The 19,728-nt window shown below is 30.6% G+C and overlaps 1 protein-coding gene across 1 annotated transcript in view; it reads right to left on the bottom strand.

Annotated features, from left to right (window-relative positions):
- Positions 1-2,515: 2,515 nt before the first annotated feature.
- The window catches only part of LOC129806753 (EF-hand domain-containing protein D2 homolog), a 24,028-nt gene continuing 6,815 nt past the window's right edge, over positions 2,516-19,728 (bottom strand). Inside the window, exons 2-5 of the mRNA XM_055855525.1 lie at positions 19,694-19,725; positions 3,286-3,450; positions 3,044-3,205; positions 2,516-2,981 (exon numbers count right to left, since the gene is read on the bottom strand). Of these exons, the coding sequence (XP_055711500.1) occupies positions 2,891-2,981; positions 3,044-3,205; positions 3,286-3,450; positions 19,694-19,725 (450 nt within the window). The 3' untranslated portion in view covers positions 2,516-2,890. The remainder of the gene's footprint in view (positions 2,982-3,043; positions 3,206-3,285; positions 3,451-19,693; positions 19,726-19,728) is intronic.

Genomic DNA, 19,728 nt, shown 5'->3' with positions numbered 1-19,728 from the left:
GTATTGAACGAAGGATCTTTAGAAAGACGGAAATTGGATTTTTGGAAAAATTTTAAGCGAAAAAATCATAATTTTCGTTTACACTATACGTTTCATCTTGTTAAATAAAAGTTGTAATGAAAAAAACAAAAAATAATACTTCATCTAACCCTTTAACCCTTTAACGACGAGACACTTTTTACGGACTGAAAATCAATAATAAAAATTAAACTAGGAAACATAATCAATGATAAGTCTTACATCTAACCTTGGAAAGTCCAACAGAGTCTGATTCGGTGTATTTTGTGCTTCTATGAACGATAGGAACAACAATAGCCCAAAAATTTAAGTAAAATTTTTCTGACAATACCAATGAATAATATTTTTCGCTTTAGTGAAAAGTATTACGTATGAATATTGCAGTTTTTATTGCCAAAAGGGTTTTGCATAAAAAAAATTGGAAGTATAAAAAATAAATAAAATCAATTATAAATTTGAGAATTTAAAAATTCGCCATTTTTTAGCTTAAAAATTTACTACATAGCAAATAGCTAGAGACTTGCAAAAAATATTCTAGATTCCTTCAACCTTCTACTTTACAATTATGTACAGACAAGAAAAAAATAACTTTAGGTAGTCAGGAAAAATTATTTTCTTTATGGGACACCGGTGTTCCAATCGTGTTTAACTCTTTCCGGACCGCAGCATATGCTGCAAGCCAATTTCACAATTTTTAATCAAAAATATCTAAGCTCAGGAATTAATTGAGGTCTCACAAAAAATATCTTACACTTGGACATTCTTACAGTTTGTAATCATGCACAAGAATCGGATTTTTATCAGTTCTGAATAATTAAAAAACATTGTTTTTCATAGAATATTCATATGCTTCTTTGGGTACTACAGTCCCAAAAGAGACGAAAGAGTTAAAGGGTTAAAGACGAGAAGGTCAAAAATCGGGGGTCAGAAAAAATCACTTTTTCCTACTTTTTAGAGCAAAGCATAACTTTAGATTTTAGAAGATCGTAGGAAAAATTTCATCTTTGGGTCACCGGTGACCCAATCGTCCTTAAAGGGTTAAGTACGAGTTTAACTCTTCTTAATAGGAAATATTTGTTTTTTTTTAACTTCAGATGAACCTTTGAATCTATGAACCTATGATCTTGTCACCCGTGAAATAAGTTTTCAAAAAAAATTTAGATTTTTAAATAAAAATTTCAGAAAATATTTTCATGTTTTATATATATGCTTAAGGACTAGAATTAAATACATTTTTTGTTATTCTCTGAACAGAAAATATGTTGTTTTTTGGTCAAAGTGACCTCCTTTAAGTGTTTAAGTCCTCTACACAGTAGGACCAATTTTAGTCAAAAATAGCTTTTTTTAAGGAAATTGCATACAGTGCTGTAGGTGGAAACGTCAATATTCTCGGCAAAAAAATTAAATTGTTCCCAAAATGCGTTAGAAGTCCTTAAGTAAACCCATATAGGCAGTCCTTATATGGTAGCTATTCAGACTGATGTCACTACCTCATTTGATACCTTGAATAATATGGTATTTTTCAGTATTACGATATTTAAGATTTATTAAATACTATAATATTATATTTCATAATTTAAAAATCGTAATATTAAAAAAATACCAAAAAATATGGTAGTATAGTAGAATCGTTGGGATATCTACCCTGGTAAACGTTAAACAAAAATTAACGAGATGAAAGATGAATTCCTTCGAAATGCGGAAAAGACCGTAAAAATGAAATTTGATAAGTTATGATTTGATTAGTACTGATGCATATTTATAATGAAATATTCTTGAAAAATTGAAAATTAAGAAATTATTAGCCATTTTGATAACCAATGTTTAAAGCTCAAATGTAAAAACTTTTAATAGAATTAAAGCCTATTTAATATGCTCAATGATAATAGAAAAACCTAAGAGATCGAATAGATCTTAAAATCACTAGAATCATTTAATATCATTTAATTATTTTTGTATTTAACTAAGGTTAGAAAAGATTCTTAAATCCAGTTAAATCTTATTAAATATAATATTACTTACATGAACATTGAATTCCTTCTTCTTTTAATAAAATATCCTTTTAAAAGCAATTACCAGTAGGTTTTAGTATTCAAATTAAGTCATAATCGTTATCTTTACAGAAATGGTTACACTCAAATCAGTGCAATGTAATTTATTATGAAATTTATATAAATGTATTAGAATGCAATAAATAAAAATATTTATAGTGGGTTAGTTTATTATCTGCTTCTGTGAATTGATCATGAATCTTTGGTAGTTTATGGAGTGTTTATTATTTAATATGTAGGCGATTGCGAACATAAAAATATAATTGATTGTGAAAATAAACACTGTCGTGAAGCTCCATTGTGAGTCATATAAGAGTTCTTTGAATCACTTCGCTTTATAACTCTTGTGCTGGCTGCTGACTCTTTTCGCTGTAAATTACAAATTTTTAATTACCTGTTCTGCTGATTCTTCAGTCGATGAAATATCTATAGTCAAAAAAAGTCGATTTGATTCTCAAAATATTGCTGTTTTCTTTTTTTATTATTTACACATAAAACTGTACATCAAGAGTACACAGAATTCTAAAAGCTGACACATGAAGTATTTACAATCTAGTGTTAAAAATTACATTGGGAAAAATATACGCACTTGGGATCTTAATAGAGAGAAGTCGGAAAGAAAAATTTGCAGTCGAAATGTCTTATCAGTTAAAATGTTCAATTGAGTGGACAAAACATTTGTTTAAATTTTTTTTTGGTAACTGAGCATTTTTTCCGTCTTGGTGATAATGAAAAATTTCACAGAAATATCTATCTAAAACAAAACTCAATGGCATCGCAATTCTCATGGTAAAATACACAACAACAAACGGCTAAAAAACTCAATTATTAAAAATTGCTGCTTTTTGCTGAAATTGTGCTCGTCTGAGAATTTTCTCCTGTTCAGCACGTTTCTTTTCTTCCTGTTCTTGCCTGCAAATGTTTCAATTAGTTTATCGCCTGAAGTATAGGATATAAAGGAAAAAATTTCATACCTTATTTCATCGTGAAATTTATTTGTCCTGAGTTGCTCCTCAATTTTCGCCTCGAAGAAGTTCTTTGCCCCATTGACTCCAACTTCATCTACGTTAATCTCTGTCAAACGTGCCAATTGCTCCAAGCCAGATTCCGATGTCAATTCTCCGGCCTTGGCCTTTCTGTTTTGCACCAAGTGAAAAAAATTCGTTTTAGTCTTTCTCTTCGTTTTTCGCGTTGAATTGCTAATTGAACAACTCACCTGTAAATGAGGAGGAACTCACGGAAAGATATTTTGCCATCTTTATCCTCATCCACCTCAGAGATCATCTTCTTGAGGGACAGATGAGTCTGTGGGGCACCCAATTTCTCCATCATTATCTTCAGCTCAGCCAAATCCAAATACCCATCGTGACCGACATCGTATCTGCAGAAAATTGAAAGTGAAAGACATCACATTTAATTTGGAAATTAAAATTTTCTTTCTTCCGAGTTGCTGGATGAAGGCATTCAAAAATTTACAAGAGATGACATGAAAATAATTAAATGAACTACTCCGTGAACATACATAATAAGCGCCATAACAAGAGGTGAACCTCTCACTTGGAATATGATTTATAAGAAATAACATAACAATGAATACTCTTGACTTTGCCAAATGCCTGAGCAAACAATTTTCTTTGAAGCGCATATCTTTAGATGTCGCTTTTTTATCATTTTCCGTGGTAATATTTCATATTTTTTAATTTTTGTGTTTATGAATTAATTGATTACGTAACTTCCTTATGTAGTTATTCGGCAAACTCTGTAATGTTTTATGAAGATAATTTTGTAAAAAAAAATGTATTTTTAATAATTAAGAAAGTAAATGAAATTACATTATTTTTCCTTTTACTTTCTTTTAATCTTTGATTTTGCAAAGATAAAGTTTCTCTATAAGTTTTAAATTTTTTTGTACTAATTCCATAATTACAAATTACGAGAAAACCAGGAAGGTTTCAATAGTGTAAAAGATAAACCATATCAGTACTTTACCGATTGAAGCCAATACAGCCTGATTGGAAATTTCAAGACCTTTCGAAAAAATCCAAATTTAAGTACAGTAGACTCTCTCAAATTCAGGCATTTGGGACCAAAATGTCACCCGAATTAGAGAGAAATTCGGACATCAAACTGTTTTGAAATGCAACGATTTTTTGTTTATCTGCATAACTCAAATTAATTTCACATACTCATATTTATTGTGAATTTCAAGACCTTTTAAAAATGCAAAATAACATCATAACTAAAACAAACCATGGCAAATTTAAGGATATTTGCTTCATTCGATAATCATAATGAAACTTGAAAAATGTCAACAAATGTTTTTCGAATTTAACGGCCGCCCGAATTAAAAAGTAGCCCGATCTTAAAAGAGCCGAATTAGCGAGAGTCTACTGTAAATCGATTAAAAATTGGTCCTCGAAAATTCAATGTCGAAATTTTTTTCGGTCATTGGTATTCGGTCATAGAAATTTTAGGAGCCGTTTTGGAACTAAACAAAAAAACATGATTTTGGAGGGACTGAAGAGAGGTGAAACAAAAAAAGAAGAAAAAACATCAGGAGATAATGCTTTTTTAGGGGGTCACCGAAGAACACTGGAAGTTGGTATCTCTTATACCGTTTAAGCACCAGAGCGGTGACACATTCGAAAAAACGGATTATACTGTTCTTTCTTTAAGTTTGAGTTCGAGTACTGCAGTAAAAGGTTTTGATCAAATTACAAAACACAGCAAGAAATATTCTTGTTATTTTATAAAATATACTTATTCAATTTTTTTTTAAAAATAACCTCTCAAATCTGAGATAAATAATAACGTCTAAATATTTGCAAATATAGTGCCAAAATTAAAGACTTACAATTCTGAGTTAAAGTTATTGTCATCGTTGAAAACAAAAATTTTTGTAATTGGTCTTTAACAATTTAAAAATTTAATTCCTAAATATTTATCCCTTAATTGAAGGGTTATTTTGATAAGTTTCGTTTAAATGTACCGTTTTTAGTGCGACTTTTAATTTCACCAAATATCTTTAGAGTCTGAATGAGGTCATGCTTTATGAAGATCTGAACGATAGCACACAGAAACCTTCAATTTTTACCTAAATTGGATTTTGAAAAATATATAAAATTGTTAGTGACATCAAATCATATTAATACAGCAAGTAGGGGAGAATGGGGCTAAAAGTCACAAATCGAAAAATTCAAAATTCAATATCCTTCAAGGTAAAAAAGATAGCGGCTCAATTTTTTTTTATAGATAGCCTTCATAGACCTTCTTAAATGTCGTAAGTTTCTTAGAATTCGAACAAGGAATTCGGAAAATAAAAAATATCGAAATTTTTAGCCCTATTTTTGAAATATTTTCCTTGCAGAAGATAACAATTATTACCTACTTATTTTCCAAAATTGATGCGCTGGTGAATATTTGCTAAATAATTTAGATTTTTTGAATACGAATCCGCTATCTATTTTAGAATTTCACAAAAGTTCTTTTCTCCAGAGATCCTTTTATTAAAAATGGCCACTTGGGGTAAAAAGTAACAAAAGGTATAGAGCAAAAAGTAACAAAAAAGCGAAGCAATTTCTGATGTCTCACTGCGAAAAGAAACGTCATTATCATGTCTCGCCGTTTGTTGTTTGCATTGGTCAAACGATTTGCAGTCTTTTGTGTGTTTTTTTTTTCTAAAATAGCTAGAAAAGCGCTTATCTCGTTTTCTCACTTTTCTCGCAGAGAAAACAGTGTTTAACAAAGGTGTAGATGAATAATTTTTTATGAAAATATGTCCTCTAGGTATTTTTTCAAATTTACGGAAGCCCATAATGAAGCGAATCAAAATATGATAAATACCCAATGTCTGGTACTATTTGCCCCAGCATTTTTGAGAATAGTCACAAAATTACCTTTTAGAAATTGGCTCGATAAACGTATTTCCTTACAAAATAAAGGAAAATTACTTTCACAGAGTTGTAGAGCGGTAAATTTTCTATAAAACTGTGCTAATTAGAAAATTTTGAAGCGCTCGAGTAGCTTGTAAAAAAATAAATTATCCGTTTTGTGAATTTTTGCCCCAGTCTCCCCTATTATTTCGGGGAACCGGGAAATCGATCCATTCTGCTTATGAGGTTATGAATTATCCCTTGTGGCAAGGTAAAAACTGCATTATCTACAATGCCACCCAGAGGACTGTTCTTGTGTTTACCGTTGACAATGTTCACGCCAAAAAAATGGTTCTGTTTCGAATAAACTGATATATTTCCCAAGCAAAATAAACCTTTCCAGACTTCTACTTTCTCAACTGCATCACGACATTATGACACAGTCCATAAATAATATGCAATTTTTGTAATAAACATTTATTATAGCACCAAAGTTTAAAAGCGTTTAACCATTAAAAAAAAATTTTAAGCGCTAGCCAATCAGAGTGCGTGATATATATAAAATATTTTGGAAGAGCAAATTTTTTGTATTTGTGAATAATGCTTAATATTAAAGTGTTTTTTCGAAATTTTGATAATAAAAATAATATAAATTTTTTAATCATTTAAATCGCAGAATTTAGTAGAGTAAGAAACACCTTTCCTTGTTCTATTAACTTTAATAAATAAAACTCCAGAACATAATAAATTAAATTTCCTTAAACCCTTGAAACATTTTTATTTTCACGGTAAACTTTACAATGCCAAAGCCTTGATTGATAAGTGTTGGGGGCTTTCTGTGCAAAATATGCAAAAATGATTAAAATGGTAAAATGTGACACAAATTTTCAATACCTCTTACACTATCGCACTTAATTTATATGGAGCTGAATAAACTTTCACTGAATTCATCAACGAGAGACGCATTCTGCATTGAGTTTCTTGCAGAGCCGGTTGAATAATGCGTTTTGATTACATCGTGAAATTTCCTCTTCACAATCACCAATTGGTTTTACCTCTTGTCGAGTCACATAAAAAGAATTGGTGTTTAATTTGCAAAATTAACCATGAACTTCATCGACAAAAGTGACAAATGTCCATTACTAATCCGACTAATCCAATAAGTCACTAGAAATAATTAACAATTCGCGGTGAATAAGGTGAATAACTCAATAGAGACCAATAAACCATTAGGCTTGGCTATTGATATAGCGTTTAACAGGAAAAATTTCTTATCATCTTTCTGCCCATATGAGTAAGATATTTCTTAACATCCATATAGATTTTTACTGAGAAAAATCATATGAGCAATTATAGCGGTAATTTGATGAAAGGAAAAAGAAATGATATTACTTTCATTTGCTCATCATCGTTTGTTAGTTGAATTAATCACACAGTGGATGGCACTTCCTGTGGTTCACGGAAATGATTGTGTCTCATCAAAAGTCGTGTGATTTCTTTCAGTCTACCCATCATATTTTGGATCATAAATTCATCAGTGACATGTTGTTAAAGTCGAAGAAACGCGTGTCTGTTTCGGTGTTTGACTCTGTCTTTTCTCCTCCGGCCAATCTTGCACCTGTCTAGGCCAGAAGACACTTGCTATGTGTCCATATTTCTCATCATTCATCTAAAGACGCAATTTATTGCCCATTTCTCCAATGACAATGAATTTTTTTATCATAACATATTAACACGTGTTGTTGTGCAACATTATTTAATACACTAAACTAAACGGTTATTGGTATCGAAACTCATTGTTTACATTTACAGAAAGAATTAAAAAAAAAACTTGCAAGGAAGATTGTTATTTTAAACCATTTTAAGTATGCTATAAGAGATAATAGTTCATTGTATTTTTATCAAAGCATTGTAAAAGACAGGAAACACTTTCCATATACTTTCTTTAAAAACGGAAATTCGAGGGTGTGTTCTATAACTTAGATAAGACCCAAAATTTACACTGAGAACAATTTTTGCAGGAAATTGTAGAAAGAAGGTTTGTTTTGTTGATTTCTTAATTTTTTGTTTGAGTTTCAGAAGGGTAAAAATTTAATTTCGGACAACGTATAATGTCGGACAAACCAAATTGAGGTTGCAACTTCGAACAACTTCAACAAGAATTATTAAAAAAAAAAAACTTAATAAAAGACAAGACTTAATAAAAAAATCAATAAAACAATCTTCACGGTAGTCTTACATAATTGCTAAATTATTACTAAATTATCAACATTAGTGCGAACTTCTAAATTGTTTTGTCCGAAATTCTATATTATTCGAAGTTCCAAATTTTATCCTATCCGGGGCAAATAGACGTGGGGGTAAAATTAAAAAAAGCAGATACTTTAAGAAACTGCTCAATTTTGAATGTACAGTAGACTCTCTCAAATTCGGGCATATGGGACCGAAATGTCAGCCGAATTAGACAGAAATTCGGGCGACAAACTTTTTGAAATCCAACGATTTTTTATTCATGTGCATATAGATATTGAGTTTACACCCTCATATATAACGTAAATTGCATGAAAATCCCTCAATAATGCAAAATCACATCAAAACTAAGACAAACCATGCCAAATTTGAGCATATTTGATTCATTTGATAATCATAATCAAACTTAAAAAATTACAACAAACTTTTTTCAAATGTAACCGTTGACCGAATTAAAAAGTAGCCCGATCTTAAAAGAGCCGAATTTGCGAGAGTCTACTGTATCTGTGTGCTAAAGCCGCTTTCAAAGTCCAACTTTTAGTATGTCCGACTTTCAGTGCTGTCTGATTTTTAGCAAACTACACTAAAACAAGTTGAATGCGACCAAAATATAAGACATAAAAATTCTCAAAATACCCCAAAAGGAGTTAAATGATAAGTTTCCTTTGCACATAAACGAAAGAATAATTGTTTATTTAGTATATTGTTTAGTAAGACTCTATGTTAATCAATGTTAAGTTGCATATCTATCCGGCGCTTTAGGCTAGGAAATTCTTTCTTTTGATAATCGTAGTTCAAAAATTTTTTTTAGTGCAGTATTTTGTAAGAAAAGTTTTAGAGAACAAAAGGAAATTCATATTGAATACTGCATGATAAGGTTTTTGAAGAAAAAATTTTACAATTCGTTAAATAATTCTTACTATATCTAATAAATTTATACAAAGTTGGATTTTGCAAAAATAAATTACTCCAGGAAAAGTATTGCCATGTCAAAATCAATTTAGAAGACGAAAATCTTCCGGATAATACAGTAGAACCCCGCTATAGGCCATCGCTCTATAGTCCACAATTTATCGACCGTTGATTTGAAAACACTGATTTTAAGTTAGGTTATGTTTTTCAGTACGCGACATGCAATGTTGACATAATTATTTTAATATTTTTGGCAAACTTTGTTGAGTAGTTGTGATAATTGTGATCCATAATGAAGAGAGCGAGGACAAGTACCACAATCGCAAAAGAAAGTGGAAGCCGTGGAGCAATTTCAATACTAAAAGTCGTTGATAATTTTAAATAATGACATGGACTACAGTAGACTCTCGCTCAATCGGCTCTTTCTCAATCGGGCGACAAATTTTGTTGACAATTTTCACGTTTAATTATGAAACTAATTCGCTCAAATTCGCTGCAGTTCTTCCTATTTTATCGTGATTCTTTATAATTGAGCGTTTTTGTGGAATTTACAAAGGCTTTGACGTTCAATTCTATCGCTTAACCGGATGACATTTTGCCCCATATTCCCGATTGAGAGAGAGTCTACTGTATAGTGCGACCCAAGTGTCAAATCTGGAACCAAATATGGCCTATAGCGAGACTCTACTGTACAACAAAATTGTTCAATTTCAATTGAAAATTCAATTATTTGAAATAGAATTTACATTGAAGTTAAGAATTAAATTGTTTTTAGAATTATACTGTTTTTTTATCTTTTTCATCTTTTCAGTCAACCGGTATACCCTAAAAGTATAGTTTCGTATCACCAATTTAAATCAATAAATTTCACGTTCTTCAACTTAAGAATTAATTCTTTGTAGTTCCTTATCAAGAGGTTTACTAATTGTTTATTTTTTAATAATTATTTAACAAAAATACACTGCCTTTATAAGCTCAAATGGCCCAAACATGTTAATACTGTTCAACACAATTTCTTTTACAAACCTATGATTTCTGAAGGTTTTTTTTCTAAATTCTTATTCAAGAGGGCAACAGCCGTAGTTGCAAAATATTTGGACAATAAAAAAATTGCTTTCTAAGGTCTGCATTTATGTAACAACAAAAATTGTGCAAGAATGTACAGAAAACACAAGAAATTTCATTTGCAAAAATTCACTTTCATGGGATTTATGTTCACTGTACGCAAAAGAAGTTAAATAAGGAGATGATGGTTCTTCAAAATGCACCTCAAGAGATCTTCTAAATCTATTTCTGGTTTATTCATCCTCACACTTTGCTCTAATTTAATAATCTCTCTGCCATGGCATGTGGTCTCCCCAAGATTGGGAAAAACACACAAAGACAAAGCCCACACGAGTCCATCATATCAATTGATCATGGACATTTTTCAAATTAACTTTCCAATAAAGAAAATTAATTTTTTTTTCTTATCAAATATACATCAGCAACATAAAACGTATCGTAAAATTGCCCACTATTTCAGACAGTACTTTAAATTCCAATTTTCTCGGAAAGACATTTTCACTTTTAATGCGTTGTCCAAGAAAATAGTGCATTATGGGAAATAACTTCTTTTGAACTATTCACACTATACAAACAATGAAATTGGAAATACATTCTGAAATTGCAGCTAAAACTATCAATTTGTGGTTCATTGACATACCACATGGTCACATAGAGTGTCGTTTAAAATATTTATAAAGTATAACTCCTATATGAAACGATTATATTGCTCTCTCTTTGGTTCTCCCATCAAGTAATGCAGTAATAAATGCAATATTTGTATTATTTCTCGAAAAAATACCGAATAATGGTGTACATTGAACTATTCTCGGAAATTTATATGTTTTTCATGGGCAATTGGAGGCATCCTTTTAAAGATTTTTACGACTTATATATACTTCAGCCGCATTAAAGAGGCACCGAAATAGTTAGTGCAATTTATATCTTTCACCTGCAGAGATGAAAGAGAGCTTTCTCGCAGAAGCACATGGTATTTTTTTCTCCAAATCATCAACTTCTCAAAAAGTACGACCATTCACTTCTCCACTGCTAAGCACCGTAAATCTAACATTGAGAAATTCATCATAAAATGCGGGAAATTCAAGTGAACCGAAGTTAGAGCGCCACAATATGCCATTAACCTAAATAATTGCTATCAATTGAAAATGGGGAGATTTAATAGTTTAGTTTTACATGAGATCGTGACAATCTTCCTTCGTATGTGGAGTTGAATTTAAATAGGGAGCGATTTTTTTGTCGTGCTTGTTTGCAATTCAATATAAAGCTTTAGCACAATAAAAAGCAGGTGTATATGAGTCACAATTCTGACCACAGCATTGAGACACCTTATGGCTCATATTTAATTATTATTGAGGGAACACGTAGAGATTTCATATTCAGGTGAATATTTGCATGTACACATTTAATAATTTCATTCATTTCAGGAAAAGTTTATATTTACATTTTTTGTCATTTTTCTTTTGGGAATAGCGGAAACACATTAACATAGAATTTCAATTGTGTCATAAATGTCTTATGATAAGTGACGCATTATATCAGAATATCCTATCCTCTACTGCAATTTGGAGAAACATAACCTCACATTGTGTGCATAACGTTACATCAAATTCGTTCATTTTTAAGGTTAGAAATTTTCATATAATAATAAAGTTTTTTGAAATTAGGGATTTCAAAAATTCGCAGTCTTTTCTCAGAATTTATGAAACATTTCAAAGCATTTCTATGATCTCTTGTGATTTTGAAAATTAAATTTATCTTATTTAAAATTTAAAGAAAATTATTTCAGTATTTCGTAATTAAATTTTTGATCACAAATTCCTTTAAAATGTAAATTAGAAAATTCTGTTGTGTTTGAAGTCTTGATTTTTTAGGTTAGGTATGACATAACCTAAAATTAAAGTAAAAAAAAACATATCTTATAAAAATTAAAAATAATATAAAATTATTATGAAGCTTGTTTAGGTTAAAAATGGCATCAGATTTGAGGTTGTGATTTTCAAGTTTATTGCAATTAAAACTCCTACTAATTGATACCACGAATTGGACATTATATTTTATATTATAGTATTTATTTTGTATATATAATTAAAAGTTTAACTCTTTAAGGACGAAAATACTACGACTTTGTTTTGATCTTAATCAGTTTGTGACAGTAATTTTGTGTTTTGAATACCTGGTTATTACCAGTAATTTTTCGGAAATACTATCTGACAACAGGATATTTCTATAAACAAATTTTTGTGCATTATTTTCTAAACTAGCAATTGCGTTGGTTAACCGGTTATTCTGTACCTCTTCTCTACTCTCTTATACTCTAGGTCTAGGTCATCTGTCATAATTAAAATTCACTGGTAGGGTAAATTAAGCTAATTCAAAACCTGCTCCAAATGGAAATTTTTCGCTACTCCAAATGGAAACATCACTATTTTCACGATAAATATAGTACTAAATTATTATATTTATATGTTTTCTATACCACAGTTTCATTATATAGTTAATTTTGCTCCAAATAAAGCGAAAATCCATTCATTTAATTTGTTAATTTTTCAGAAAAATTAAAAGTGTACCTTTTCACCATCGAATTTTTCATCGATCGACCATGTTTTCCAATGAAAAACACAATGAGGTGACTGTTCTTTATTCGTTTTCTTAAAAATTTAATGTCACATTTCTGGCTAATTTTAGTTAAATTAATGCTTTATAGTTAACGGTACGTGAAGTTTTCAAATGAAATAATTACCTATTTCGTGAACAAAAAGAGTTTTTTCTGAAGTGTCTGCAAATGCTTCAACAGGAAACCCCGGAAATATGATTTTTTCTGGAGAGATTTTTCTATTGTTTTAGATGGGAAAAAGAAAAGACCAGGAATAAAAACAAATCCTGCACCTAAGGGCAACTCAACAAGGTTTTGGAAGCCTTTCGTCACGGTTTCACTTACACTGTTTGTCTCCAATTAGAAACTTTTCCTTGTCTCCATTTGGATTAATATGTTTCCAATAGAAGCATTTCACACTCGCGTATTTTTCTTGTATTTAAGAAGTTTTCAAATTATATTTAAAGAATTGTCACTAAACAGTAACATTCTAGAAGAGTCAAGGAGCAAATTTATGTAATTCTCTTCAGAAAAAATATGAACTTAATGTGTTAAATCTTCTGTCAAAATTAAAGTCTGGATATGGTTTTGAATTAGGACATTTACCCTATTTTTAATGGTTTGTTTGCATATAAGTTAAAAAAAACTTTACCTACTCGAAACTGCTCCGACCTTCATGCATTCATGAATGAATCTAACCTATTTTTTCAAAAAATGTGTGAATTAAGAATAACTATTAAAATATATTATTATAGATAAGTTAGATACATTAAAAGAATATGGGAAAAATATGAAGTGCTCGAAGAAAAAATATATGCGAAGTCTGAAACCAAATTTCCAATTTTTTGACAAAAAAAAAACAGCCTTATTAAAAAATGTAAAGTTAAATAAATAAGGGTCAACCTAAAGAGTATGAAGAGCCAAATATGAGGCATTATCTCTTGAAGACCTGAATGGAAAATTTCTTAGTCAATGATTACTTATCACTTATCAGTTAATGTTAAATATTGCAAGGTTTCAGTCTGCCAAACAATTAAGTGTTTCGACTTGCCTGCACTACGGGTATTAACTTTGGCAAATACGTCTACACTATAGAAACTTTGCTTGAACTTGAATATTAATTAAGAAACTCATTAGACCCAAAAATCTAACACAAGTTCAATAACGCAAATTGAAAAGTTTCATGAAATGTTTAGCAAAATGATAAACCGTCTAAACCTTTTTTTGTGCAATTTAAACAATATGAGGGGAAAATGTATGTCGTTACATGAAACCCGCACAATTGCAAGGAATCATTTGCACTCAATTTCCTCACGCAATATGCAAGAGTTGCCGGCAAAAGCCGTAGTAAAAAGAGCCAGATGGATTATTATCAAGTTTAGTTTCATCACAACTTTTATAATATGCTTCGTCTCCCTTCTGCTCGATTCTTGTGGTTTTTGAGCTGAGAAAGGAAACAACCAGCAAGATTAAATTGTCTGCCTTGGTGAATGAGCCAGTCTCTGGGATGATGGTGTTTAGAGATAAAGTTGTATGATTCAACCGATGAATTGTGTGACAAATAATAATGCATTTAATATGCGTTTAAAGTCCATCGTGCTGCGTTGAGGTTTTATCCCAACAATTGAAGTCATTGTTCAATGTTGACGCTTTTTATCACCTTCATAATTTTTGTTTTTTTTTGATAGTGGAATTATGAGAGAAAGCGATTCAAAATGAGAATTTACTTTAAAGAAAACACTCTCTGTGGGAGGGCATTAATATTTTATATTGAGTAGCCTTTTTTTTCTCTCGTTCAATAATCTCACCTATTTTTAGCACAAGATTCGCTTATTTATCCTATACAAGATTTACAGAGATACTTGTTTGAAATTTCCTCAGTGGTACTTCTCTGAGAAACTTCCACCCAGAAGCCCACAGTACATTTTATTACAAGATGAATCTCACTTCAATATCAAACAATAATAATTATGTGATTAACTGTATACGAGCAGAGTTGTGTTTTTTTTATAAATTTTATTTGAAGAGTGAGAAAATGAGTCACAACTTTCAGTTTTTTTCGTAATAAATATTTCACTAGACAGGAAGTTGAATTATGAATCAAAACAAAGGGGGGAAGTATTCCATTTGTTGTGTTACTTGCAATTGGCGCTTCTTTTTTGTTCCATCCCGCAAAATGGAACCGTAAATATACTTGCAAATTCTCAATCCCCCTTTGCGTGTATCTTATTTAGCAATTTTCATCATTGTGTTATTTTGTAAATTGATATTTATTGTCCAGTGCAATCACACTAAGATTTCACATGATGCTTTTAATCCCGCCAATTTATCTTTCATCTCAATTAATTGCCATCAATTTATTTACAAATTACTTAGATTTTGCTCTTTGCTTTGAAATTCAATTTTACTTCATTCCACTCAATTGTGCCCTAGAAATAAAATTCCACGCTAAAGTAGTCTAAAAGTAAAATAATTGTATGGTTTAAGCAGGGGGACAGTTATTTAAAAAATTATATGTTTGCGGAAAATAGGTTTTTATTTGCAAATTACGTGAAATCTTGATTAAAATCGCTATTGTTTCACTTTCAGATTTTAGATTAAAGTTGTGCAATTTGCTGTTTTTCAAACTTGTCTTGTGTAAATTTCATTAAATTTTTTTTATTAATTCTTATATCTTACAGACTCCGACGTTCTTTTTATGTTTTAGAGCGAGATTTATTTTGTTTTTGATTGCAAATTCGAGAATTATTCAATTACTTTAAAAGAACAAATGTTTTTAAATTCAAAATGTGTGGTGTTTGCTTTTCCTTAGAGAAATGAAAGGTATTACTATAAACAAAAGTGCAAAACGAAAATTTCTATATTACAGTAGACTCTCACTCAATCGGCTCTTTCTCAATCGGGCGACAAATTTTGTTGACAATTTTCACGTTTAATTATGAAGCTAATTCGATAAAATTCGCTGTAGTTCTTCCTATTTTATCGTGATTCTTTATAATTGAGCGCTTTTTGTGGAATTCACATAGGCTTTGACGCTCAATTCTATCGCTAAACCGGATGACATTTTGCCCCATATTCCCGATTGATAGAGAGTCTACTGTACTTTAGATATACAGTGCCCTAATCCGGATCGCCGTACTCCGGACGAGTTCTCGACGGTTACATTTAAAATACCTTTGAGGTTATGTATACATGCATGTTCAGCAGTGAAAATGAATTGTCCTGAGATATTTTTGTTTAATAAATGAAGTATAATAGAATAGACTTCTCTAATTATGTCTTTTTAATCTTTTTTAAAAGTTTTATTCTAATTCTACAAAAAAAAAATCTTGTATTAAATTTTCGACACGTTGAACAAATTCAAAAAATCCATCCGGATTACGAAGCGGACATCTGTCATATTGTCTCCCAATCATTCGAATTACAAAGCGGGCACTGTAATTTGGTTCTGTTCATCACATCAGATTTTTTTGAGGTTATTCTTAATAAAACATTTGCACTGTCAAATTTTACATTGTTTGTTACAGGGGAACAACTTTAACTAAGAATATACTTTTGGTAGAAAGGGAAAGTGTCCATGTTTGCACGGTCTCAAGCTTTATAATGATTAATTTTTTAGCTTTTCCTATATTTTTCAATAAATGTGACTCATCGCACCCATATTTTAAAAACCAGGCGAAAGTATCCTGTTTTAAAATATATTGCGGAGCGACGTTTATTCAGAAAAATAGGAAGAATTTAGTCATTATGAAGCTTAGAACCGTGTATAGTATAGGCACTTTCTCCTATTTCAACTTTAGTTTTTTTTCTGTTTGTTTTCAGTAGTCAAAGAGAGTGTTAAAATTCTGAATTTTGTTCCATTCCAACTGAATTAGTGACTAAAGGTATTCCATTTTATATCGAATGAGCGACATATTATAGAAAATTTTAGAAGTTTTGTTAAAATCCTTTTTTCACTAACAATTTTGGGTGTCGAAATATAACAAGAAATATTTTTTAAAAATCAAAAAAAATAATATCCAAATTAGTTTGTGTTATTTTAATTATTGACATAAGAGCGCATCTTTCGGAGAAGATACAAATTTTCAATGTCCAAGCAAGGAATAAAAACAACATGATTTTTATTTAATATCAGTTTAACTCGATACTTCAAGAGGCAGCACTCGATCAATAAAGTAAGTGTCTCTAGTTCGAATCCTCTTTAGGTTATCAGGAATTTTTCTGACGTCAAAAGTTTCCGAATTGCATTCAATAAGCTTCACTGCATTTGATTTCACAGGGTATAGGACTGACAACGCCATCCTTTTATCAGAAAAAGGAATCACAATAAATGGATGTTCCAAAGGCATCGCTTGCGAGAAAGACTTGTTCTTCTATGGAACATTTTCCCACCATAACTATTATTATTATTATTTGAATGAAAATAACATGGTAGACTTTAATGCAAACCACAACTTGATAGACTTAGACAAAAAGGAATTAGCGTAATTTAATTCATTAGTTCAGTTACATAAGATTTGTACAATGTTATTCTATCTCACTTGACGTTACATTTTTTTTTCTTTTTAGCACTTTCTGTGTAACCTTCATTGAAATAAAAAAATCCGGAAGAAAGTAACATAACTCACTGTAATACAGATAAAAAAAATTGATGATCAGTACCAAAAAGATTTCCTAGAAACGTTCTTTGTGTCTACTTTACAAACTTTAAATAAGATAGTTTTAGCATTACTTAGGCTCAAGAAAGGTAGGGATGAATTTATATTATTCGTGCTTGATTAGACCAGAAGATAAGTTAAAAGAAAAGTCAATGTGAATTTGTTAAAAGGAGGAATCTTGATGGTTAGACTTTGAAGTATCCCAAGTTTGAGGTTAAGAAACAACTAGAACAGTTTCGGTTATATAGTACACTCTCGCTCAATCGGCTCTTTCTCAATCGGGCGTCAAATTTTGTTGACAATTTTCACGTTTAATTATGAAGCTAATTCGCTCAAATTCGCTGTAGTTCTTCCTAATTTATCGTGATTCTTTATAATTAAGCGCTTTTTGTGGAATTTACAAAGACTTTGACGCTCAATTCTATCGCTAAACCGGATGACATTTTGCCCCATATTCCCGATTGAGAGAGAGTCTACTGTACAGTAGAGTCTCTCAAATCTGAATCTCTCAAATTCGAACGACGTTTGAGTTCAAAATATCAATTGTGGGGTTATGTTAAAAAAAATTGCGTTGTGAATGATTGAAAATCATATTTATGTGCTTCTTCCTGAATGATTACATACATTATAATCGTATAAAATGAAAAGGAAGTGTGTTACCTCTAAGTCTTGTGAAAAAGTATGAGAATTTGATTCAAAGTACAATTTAATTTCACATAAATTTAGTTAATTTTGAAAAAAATCGTTCGAATTTAGGAAATTCTACAGTAAGTACTCTATGTAAAATATAAATTCTACGCAATTACAATAAAAATTTTAAGTACAACACTGCCATTTAAAGTGCAAGAAAATATATATTTTTTAAACTTTAAATAAAATGTATTACAAAATCGTAAGGCATTTTAGTTGCAATTGCTTGGAGGTGCCAGTGTGCATTTTCAAACGCTTTTTCCGATGAAGCACGATTTCTTACGAGCTCATCTCTGAATTAGACGAAAACATTATATTGAAATTCGAAAAAATAGTGGATAGTTGAAATTTGAAAGTAAGTAAATTTAGCAAAACGGTGACAACCATAAACGATTGTAGTAATGATATGTAGGGAGATTTACAAAAACTGATGATTATATTTGAAATGAATATAAAATTATTTTAAAAATTCTTTTACTTTATTAAACCAGTAACTTAGGAACGATTTAAAAAGCTTAAAATGACAAAAGGGCACTGATTTAATGCAATGAGCAACCCCTCGCGAATTCTTCAGTTATTTAAACACACAGTAAATTTCATTCATATGGCAAAACAGCAAAGAGCACCCATGGAGAATGGTAAATATTAGAATTATTGCATGAAATGAAAATACAATTTGTATCATTTAACTGCTCAGTGAAACGGAAAGGAAAAATGTTGTTCAGGTGCGTGTTAATCTTGCTCGTGAGAGTGAGAATTTTATCCTACTAACCCCATGATATCCCCATAGTATCCCCATATACACTATACTTTTGCGCCAAAAAAAACACGCGAATTTCACCGTGAGAAGCAAAAACACGCCAACATTAAAACATCTATTGCACTAACAATGTAATCATGGTATTTTATCAGTCAAGTGATTCAATGAAAGTGGAAATTGTAATGTATGGATTTTCTTCTGTATATGGAGCAAAAAATAAATTATTATATTTTTATTTTTATTTAATTATTATTACTTTTTTTCATTCTGAAGAATTCCATCACGAAACCATGTGTTATTTTGCGTAGATGAATTGATGGATATATTTGCTCAACATTTTCTTTTCTTGCTCGAAAAATAACACTTGAGTAATTTTTCTGGTTCTGTAATAATCTCAATATTTATGCCATTTCCATAATTTCGTATTGTCTCTATTCTTGCATAACAAAGTAACTTTTTTTATGATGTAGTTTCATGTTAGTGCCGCGTGAAATTCTAATTTCTTATTAAACTATTGATCAGTTTGTTAATTTAATTCAGCACACAGACACTTCTATACCAGAGTGAGAAATCAATAAAGCATGAGTGACCTTATTGTTCAAATTCAGTCTATGCAAAAAACCCATTCTAAAGAGACTTGGGAGGATGAAACGGACTTTTGTCATAATGTTTTGTTGAAAATCAATAAAGTTAACTATTTGCTTTTTCAAAGCACAATGTTAGCAATACCCCAATATTTTTGCCCTTGGCGAGGTCAATATTTCCCCTTAAAGCTCCCAAAGGATTCTTCTAACTGCGTAGATGCGAGAGAGATGGAGCTTTACCTGTTAAATGTCGCTTGATATTCCTTAATTTCCTT

This window comes from Phlebotomus papatasi, chromosome 3 (assembly GCF_024763615.1).
Source record: "Phlebotomus papatasi isolate M1 chromosome 3, Ppap_2.1, whole genome shotgun sequence".
In the NCBI taxonomy this organism is placed as follows: domain Eukaryota; kingdom Metazoa; phylum Arthropoda; class Insecta; order Diptera; family Psychodidae; genus Phlebotomus; species Phlebotomus papatasi.
Note: the sequence above shows the minus strand (reverse complement) of the source record. Positions and strands in the feature narration are given on the sequence as shown.